The following is a 9,456-nucleotide window of genomic DNA, read 5'->3' as shown; positions in this document are numbered from 1 at the left end:
GAGTTTTAGGGAAAAAATGGTGGCCCTCTGGACTGGCAACAAAGTTGGGCGACCTGCGGGGAGACTGTCAGAATGTTGGACAACGGCCTGGAGGCGCAACAAGGATGAGACAGCAAAGTTGGAACTGCAGGGAAGCTGTAGTGGTTGGGTCGTGACCTGGGGAGGAGCAGTTGTGGACTGCAGGTTGCATCCTGTAACCGTGAGAGGAAAGTGGAGCAAGTGGACAATGAGATAATCACCACGTCAGACAATTACCCCCGTCAGACAGGGTTACAGCCGAAGCACCTTCCTCGTCGTCAGATACAACCCTTAAGAGGAAAAATACTTAGTTGAACTAAAACTAGATGACAAAATCAACTCCCTAACTCTAGACACAACAACTCTTATTAATAATAGAGATTTGACTCAATTAGGAAACATTAAATTAAGAAAGATGATAAAATCAGACCTCAGCTTTAAGGGAGGAGAATTAAATTCAATTTTAGGCTTTTAGAAAAAGTTTTAAATTATGAGAAGAAATAAAATTTGATCTCAGTTTTTTAGGAAGGTTTTGGAATTAGGAAAGGAGAATCAAATTAGATTGTAGGCTTTTAAGAAAGGTTTTAAATTAGGAAAGCCTAGGAAGAAAATAGAAAGTGGAAGAAACGAAAGCAAGAGGATGAGGAAACGGAAAGGGGAGGAAGGAGGGGTGGTGGGGTCCCCCTCCAAAGTCCAGTCGCCCCCCACAGAGCCCCGCACCAGTCTCCCGGGGTTGGGGGAACTTTGCGAAGCTTTTGGATCTTTAAAGTACGGAGTAAGATCAGCAACGTTGAATATGGTTGAAATGTTGCAGTTAATCTTGTACACATTGTCATTTTCGCAAAATTCTGGAAGGTCCATCTACTCTAGGCTTCAGTTTTCCAAAAGCACCTACGGGAATCGTTCCATTTTCAACCGGATCCATACAAGATCACCCTCTTTGAATGTTACCTTTTTCCTTGATTTGTTAGCATGTCGCGGGGCGGGGCATTACGCTTGATATTTTTTGTTTTGTCTAGCAATCACTTTGCCAACCTAGTCATGTATTTGTTGGATTTCGTGAACCCATTCTGTAGCATTTTAGCTGATTCTGATGGTGGTGGGAGTGGAACAAGATCAGGCGGTGTGAGGGGAATGTGGTTGTAGACAATCTCAAATTGACTGTGTTCCATTGTCTAACATGTAGATTTGTTGTAGGCAAATTTTGCTTGGGTGAGAATGAGATCTCATTGTTTGATATTCTTTCCCACAAAGCATCTCAGTAAGTTCCTCGGGCTTTGATTTACTGCTTCTGTCTGACCATCAGTTTGTGGATGGGTTGCTGAACTGAATTGAATCTTGGTGCCTAACTTCCCCATAAAGTACGCCAGAAGTGGCTTGGAACTTTAACATCCCTATCACAAATAATAGTTTTGGGGATCCCGTCTAACATGAGAATTTCTCTGAAGTATAAGTCAGCGATATGCGAGGCATGAAGTATGCGGTGACAGGGTATGAAATGTACCATTTTAGATAATCGGCCCATGACAACCATGATAGAATCTTTGTTCCTCTGTGTCTTGGGAAGACCCAGTACGAATTCCATGTTGACATCTACCCAGGTGCTTCTAATACAAGCAACGATGTATAAAACCCTGTATTATGCCCTCTTATCTTAGCCAAATGGCAAATCCTACAATGTCGAGCATGTTGCTCGACATCCCTTGTTAGTCGAGTCCAGAAGAAGTGCTCTTTGATGAGAGTGAAAGTTCTCTCTGTCGAAATGGCCTACGAGGCCTCCATTATGGTTCTCTTGTATAATTGCCTCTCTCAGGGAGCATCTTGGAATGCATGGTTTATTGCGATATAACAAGTATCCCTTTGCTAGGTAGCATTGCCTTGTTGGCTTTTCCTGACACTATTGCCAAATATCTTTGATGTCTTCGTCTGCAGAGTACAGGTTTTTTATGATCTTGAATCCTATGATGTTTGATTGCATCGAAGTAATTAATAAGTGACGTCCATTTACTGCATCCACAACGCGGTTCTAACTCCCAGCTTTGTGTTTAAGTACAAAATTGAATGATGCCAAAAAATCTACCCAAGTGGCATGTCGATCTTTCAACTTACTCTGGTTGTTCAAAAATTTCAATGCTTCATGATCTGTGAACAAGGTGAACTCGTTTGTAAGTAGATAGTGACTCCAGTACTCCAAGACTCTGACGATTGAATAGAATTCTTTGTCATAAGTTGAATATTTCCTCCTAGAATCGTTGAGTTTCTAACTGAAAAAGTCGATGGGATGATCGCCCTAGCTTAGTACGTCCCCTATTCCAATTCCTAAGGCATCACATTCTACATCGAACAGTAGAGTGAAGTCTGGCAAAGCTAGAACTGGTGCTGGAGTTACTTTCTTTTTTAGCGTGTCGAAGCTGGTCTAAGCGGTGCTTGACCAAGTTAACTATTTGCTTTTTAAAAGTTCAATGAGAGGAGCGGTAACAATGCTGAATTTTTTATGAAGCGGCGGTAGAACGAGGCCAACCCCAAAAATTGTCTGAGCTTGGTAAACGAGCAAGGTGCAGTCCAGCTTATGATAGCTTCAATTTTTGTCGGGTCCATTTGAATGTCTGCACTGGACACAATGTAACCCAAAAAACATACTTGATTTTTCATGAAATTGCATTTCTTTGGATGGGCATATAATTTCTCGTTTCGGAGTACTTCGAAGACCTCCCTTAAGTGTTGTGCATGCTCCTCTTCAAAATGATTGTATATTAGTATATCGTCAAAGAAGAATACGACTAATGTCCCAATGAGGTTGTGAAATATCTGATTCATTAATTGCATGAAGATGTTGGGTGCATTTGAAAGACCAAAAGGTTAGTAAGTTGTCTCATATATATATACTACACTTGTATATTATCAAACAATGATAAAAGATTAATAAGTTGTATATATAGAAATATGTTTGAGATTGTGGCATATAAATATTTATATTAAAGTGCATGGGCTCAAGTAAATTATTTTTATGATCATTAAGCATTTGATACTCTTTTTTGCAAATTTTGTTATTTATATAATAAACTGTCATTTTTTTATTGTTTATACCACATGCTTTAGTTCTTTATCATTTATATTTTAATGAATAATAGTTATTCACTAAGTTTAATTTTTCAAACTTACGCGTTGATATTTTTGCATAATAGGTTTCATTCAGTCACTTGGAGGACCGTCACAATAGGAACAGTGCTACATCTTTAGATTTTCTTTCTGGTAATTTCAATTTTTGCTTTCATTATTACATTTTCTCTTTTTGGGTTGGGTAATTATTTTCCTCTTATTGCCTTAGTTTATTTTAGTCAAATGCTTACTTTTCTTTCAGTTGTATCAATTGAACTCTTATTGATGGAATAAAAGTTATATTTTATTGCTTATTTTGTTATTAATTTTTTAAATTTTTTTCTTCTGAGAATACAAAACATGTTTAATTTCTTTCATTATGCATTGTGTTGTCGGGGTGTACCATTTTTTGGATTTGGGGTGTGACACCAAGGAGCAAGAAAGGGCATGAGAAAAAAAATATTAAAGAGAGTTTTGAAACAATTTTGAGATAGACATTCATTCATGTGACAATCCATACAGCTCATTAATATGTTCTTACCATGATATCGGGTTCTTATAGAAATATGATTTCATAACTTTTTCCCTATTTGAGTGTGGTCATGGTTGCATTGGACATGCATGCTTTTTAGTACGAATGATGGGAATGATGATGAGAAACTAGCTATAAGAGGGTGAGGAAATGCAATTGGGTATATTGAATATAGTTGAACACCTGTAATGTTGGAAATGTCAACAATTGGAATAATTTTGTGCTTAACACTTTTAATCTTGGCAAATGGAGGGATAACTACTGTTGAGTCACAATTTGGATATCCTATTGTTATAAACTTCAAATGTTGATTGTATTGTTATAGGATTTTGATCATATGATTATACTTGAGCAGCACAAAAAAATATTGAGATGAGTTTAATGGTTCAACTTTCATGTTTTATAGTTGTTGATTATCATTTAATTGTGCTATAATATGATGTTGTATAGATTATATTGGAGCATGACAAAAAAAACTTGAAATATAAATTGTGTTGATACATTTAACCCAAATCTCCACATCACAATTCATTATATTTTCCAAGCGATCAATCAATGCTTGTAGCATTTCAAGAAAAACATTAAATCAAAAAAATTCTTACTGAAATTGTTCTCTTCAAGTTATACTGGTAGATATGTTTATGCCTTCTATGCCCTTAATTCATTTTTTTTTTCTTTTTCTGCTTCACTTCTAAAGTTATGGTAGAATTTTCTTGTCCAATAATTTGTCCCTCATGAAAAAATATCTTAATTTCCAATTCATTTGGCTGTCTTCCTAAAGGGCGTACAGCATACCTAGGTCATAAAACTCCTACGGAAGAACAGTGTGTGTTATTGTATAAAGTCATAGCCCAACAATGCAAATAGGTTGTTTCAAACCCTCGACCTCCAAATTATTTATCTGCAGATTATCCTGACAATCTGATAATCTGCAAATTGTCTTGATAAGCTGGCTGGTTTTTTGGGGGAGCTTATTCAGAACAACTTATTTGCAGCTGCTTCTGGATAAATGATCATTCTGTCTCTGTTAAGTAATATTGTTTGCAACAGAACTGTCTGGACAAAATAATTGATAAAACAGAAGCCGCAAACCATTACAGATCAGTTTCAGAAAATAAGATGCAGTCTTTACTTACGCGTGAATTATCAAATCTAATAAAATAAAGAGAAAAACAATTATAAATTCAATTAAAATTATTAAAATATTGAGTTTAAAACCCTGACGATGTATGTCCTCAGCTGCACTGTCCTTCTGGGAAACCATCATACCCCGATCACTATCAACAGTGGAATATGCTAGAAATCAAAGAATAATGACAAAAAAAAAACCCACACGCTCAAAACCACCCAAGCCACCATTAACACCTCACATAGCCACCACACACAAGCAAACCTTACATCCACCACCAAACCCACACACGCAAAGCCAGGACAGCACAGCCAAGCCAACTTATACACCGCTCACAGTCACTAAAGACAAGCATTCCTCACATCCACCACAAAACCCACACACCCAAAGCCAGGAGAACACACCCAAGCCACCATTAACACCTCACATTGCCACAACACAAAAGCACACCTCACATCCACCACCAAACCCACACACCCAAAGCTAGGAGAGCACACCCAAGCCAACCTAAACACCTCACATTGCCACCACACAGAAACACAACTCACATCTACCACCAAACCGACACACCCAAAGCCAGAAGAGCACACCTAAACCACCATTAACATAACACATTGACCACACACAAGCACTCCTCACGTGATATCACAAAACCCACACACCCAAAGTCACGAGAGCACACCCAAGCCACCCTAAACACCACTCACAGTCACTAAACACAAGCATTCCTCACATCCACCACAAAACCCACACACCAAAAGCCAGGAGAGCACAGCCAAGACACCATTAACACCTCACATTGCCACCACACAGAAGCACACCTCACATCCACCACCAAACCCACACACCCAAACCCTTGAGAGCACACCCAAGCCAACCTAAACACCTCACATTGCTACCACACAGAAGCACACCTCACATCGACCACCAAACCCACACACCCAAAGCCAGTAGAGCAAACCCAAGCCACCATTAACATACCACGTTGACCACACACAAGCACTCCTCATGTGACATCACAAAATCACACAGCCAAAGCTAAGAGAGCACAGCCACCATTAACGCCTCACGTAGCCCCCACAAACAAACACACCTCACATCCACCACCAAAACCCACACACCCAAAGCCAGGAAAGCACAGCCAGGACCACAATTAACACCGCACATAGCCATCACACACAAGCACACCTCACATCCACCACCAAACAAAAATTTTCAAAACCACTGAACACACCCAAAGCCAGGAGAGCACACCCAAACCGTTGAAAACGAATTTTCCAAAATCTCATAACCAAAATTTCTAACCAAAAAGATGGGATTGACAGCCACAGAGTGCAAACGGATGCTTCAAAAGAAAAACCCACAGAAATTATAGATATAGGAGTAACATCTCGATCTAACAAACAAATGTTTGGTATCACCACAAAAATTTCAAAGAAAACCACAAATATTCCAAAGAAAACCATGGGATCGGAAGTCGCAGAGGGCAAACGAGTGCAACGAAAGGAAAAACCACGGAAATTATAGAAAGGAGTAACATTGCGAGATATCAGATGAACGAGAGAAAGCTTCAAGGGAGAAGAGACAGAGAGGGGCAAAGGAGAACCAGGCTAAGACAAGCATGATCGCACGAGGGAGAAGAACACGGGAGGTAAATGGCGATCAAACGCACCTCTTCAAAGCGGGATGCAGGGGTCGATCCCGCGTCCGGCTTTCTTAATAAAGCATATTTCAGCGTTTTCAAGCCGCCGATCAAACACACAAACCAAATGCTATTCCACCATTTTCAAACTGCCGCCGCACCAAATAAGTGTCCCCAAATAGACCCTTAATCAATATTAGATAAACATATTGCGCTCATTAAAGCTAGCTCTAAAGGTCGCAGCCATTTTATTAATAACCACATGAACAATACAAATACTTGTTTCTTGAAATTACTCCTTGCAAAAACATAAATGAAACCATTAATTGAACCATCATCTTCAAAGAAAAATGATGATAAATTAACAAAAAAGCTTCTGCGCCATGGATCAATAAGATATTAAACAATGCATCAAAGTTCCTTTTATCCTACTTTAGCCTTCATCAAGATATTGTTTTGCAAATGAAATGCCCGGCAAATTCAGCAACTGATATTGCAATTTCCACTTTCAAAGCCAATAATTAACGAAATACCAAATACAGAAGCAGCATATGCAATGGCCGCGCAATCTAGCGCACACAAGCAAGCAAAAGAAACCAAATTACCTTGGAGGATTGCGAAGCTACGAAGCCTCCGTTGGTGTCGCTGATACAGACAACTCTCCCTCGATTGGAGCTGCGCCGCAGCAGATCCGGATGGCTGTTTAGAGGAGAGGAAATGTGGAATAAAGAGATCGATGGTGTTAAGGAGTTAGCGCTGTTGTCGACCGGCGATGCGATGAAGAGCGAAAGCGGAGCTCTGCATAACACCATTGGGGAAAAGCGAGAGAACTCGAGTGAGGAGGAGAGGCCGAGGAGTTTAGCTTGAAGATAGAACGGGGTAAAATAGTAATATTGTGAAGAAATGCAGCTGAATGGCGATCGTGTCCGACCCGGGAGCGATTTTTCAGGGTGAGGGTGTAGCTACTGAAAAATGATCAGGGAGCTAGCTGATAGGAAAAAAAATTCGTTTTTTTTTTTATCCGGGCCTGACAAAATAAGAGAATATTTTTTCCATATTATTTTGTATTATTTAGATGTTATTATGTTATTAAAATATCAAAAATATTCTCAAAATACAATAATACATAAATACTACCATAATAACATCTGAATAGCATATAATAACATGTCACTTGTATTAAAACGAATTTTTTTATTTTTTTTCACCTTCACGTGGCGTAATTTTATTGAACTTCGTACTTATCTCTAGATCCGGAGTCCAGACGTAATATTTGTTCGTAGGTACGGCATCTAATTAATTTAATTCACTTCCTTAATATTTAATTAAATAAATTTATAATTTTTTAAAATTAGGTCTACTGCCATAGGATGATTTTAATCGGGTGACTGTATGCAGAGCTAGATACGAACGTCGTAGGGAAAAATTTTTCCCGACGGAGAGCCATAGCGACAGCTTTCATTCTTCAGAAAGTACGTCTAATTGGAGAAATGTGGTATTAAATATATTTTTTGAATAAACAATTAAATAAGTTATTTTGAATGAAATATTTTTAGTATGTTTATAACGGAAATATATTTTGTGAGAAATTTTGAGTAAGAAAATTGAAATCATTTTGATAGAGACTAGTTGAAAGTAGAACTAAGAAATAGAAATGAACTAGGTTTAATTAATAGTCAAATAGATTTGGATCTTGTTTGAACTAACCTAGTTCAAATATCATTCTATCCCTCATCCATTTTATTCAAGTCATCTTTGAACCTTGCCTGAAGTATGGTCCAATATAATTCAAAGATGTTTAGAATCTCACTCAAAGGTTGTTTGCTACTAGGGATGTAAACGAGCCGAGCTCAAGCGAACTTAGGCTTGGCCCGTGTTCGGAATTGTTCGTGTTCGAAATTGGCTCGTGTTCAAAACGGGCTCGTGAACAGTGTGTTCGTGTTTGGCTCGATTTAAATATTCGTGTTCTTGTTCTGCTCAAAATTGGCTCATTAAAATTAACTGAAAAAATAGATGTAGAGTGTTGGATTCGAACCTGGACCAAATGTATGTAAAAAAAGGCGCATAACCACTTTGCCACACGAGTAATTACGTTTAAAACTTAGATATAAATACATATAATATATTATTATATAATCTTTCTTTTCGAGCTAAAACTAGCCGAACACGAATGAACAAAGAGTTGTTCTTGTTCGGTTCGTTTATAATTTGAGCTTTAAAAACTTGTTCGTGTTCGGCTCGTTCAAGCCGAACACGAGCTGTTCGCGAACAACAAGCTTTTTTTACAGCCCTATTTGCTACATTCAAATATTGAGCCTCTTCTTATCATTAATTGAACCTTATTTAATATCCATTTAAATAAGATTTAAAACTACTTTAAGTAAATTCCACCTTTTCTTGAACTTGGCTATACTCTTGCTTAAATAAGATAGTAATGTTAATTACAATTTTATTTAAAGCATTTGTGGTTTCGGGGTGAATCAATTCTCATATTATATGAAGGAGAATAGAAATAAGATGTATATGTACATCAGTAATATGACATCACGAATCTCAAGAAGACCCCAAGAATCTTAAGAAGAAGAACAATAAAAGTACAAACAACCATCATTACATCTATCGAACTTCATTCCATACCAACCGAGTGAAAGCCTAACCGGGCAAAGGAATAATGTGCGACCACATTAAAGATAGTCGAACCAAAGGAACACTTTTACAATAAAACCCTTTGGGGGAGCCGACTGTAAGTCATTCGATTGGCCTACCAGTTCCTAACTGATTGAACGGGTAGCAGGTAATCAGACCAGAAGGTTACGAACAAGTAAAGACGTTAAGCACAATTACAAACATGAAGAGACGCCAATAACGGTTACAAGGTCAAATTATGCCTATGTCAGTTAGAAATATGTAAAGTAAAATGATTCATAAATGACTGCAATGTTTCAATTAAATGCGGACAATTGTATAATTTATCATACCCTTCCTAAGACATAAATAGGAGGTCATTTTCGTAAAAAAGGAAGATTGACAATTCCA

At 38.0% G+C, this 9,456-nt stretch overlaps 1 protein-coding gene across 6 annotated transcripts in view; it reads right to left on the bottom strand.

Moving 5' to 3' along the window:
* LOC110018964 (epimerase family protein SDR39U1 homolog, chloroplastic-like) overlaps positions 1 to 7,361 on the bottom strand; it is a gene marked incomplete in the record, with an annotated part of 67,897 nt that extends 60,536 nt beyond the window's left edge. For 4 of the 6 annotated variants that reach the window (XR_002293414.1, XR_002293413.1, XM_020716454.1 and 1 more), the window contains 1 exon segment: positions 7,026 to 7,361. Coding sequence is in view for 4 of the 6 variants with exons in the window: in XM_020716454.1 (XP_020572113.1) it covers positions 7,026 to 7,232 (207 nt within the window). 6 annotated transcript variants of the gene reach the window in all.
* Between the last annotated feature and the right edge of the window lie 2,095 nt (positions 7,362 to 9,456).

The sequence above is a fragment of the Phalaenopsis equestris genome, unplaced genomic scaffold (assembly GCF_001263595.1).
Source record: "Phalaenopsis equestris unplaced genomic scaffold, ASM126359v1 Scaffold000036, whole genome shotgun sequence".
Taxonomy (NCBI): Eukaryota; Viridiplantae; Streptophyta; class Magnoliopsida; order Asparagales; family Orchidaceae; genus Phalaenopsis; species Phalaenopsis equestris.
This window is presented reverse-complemented; position numbering and strand designations above follow the sequence as displayed.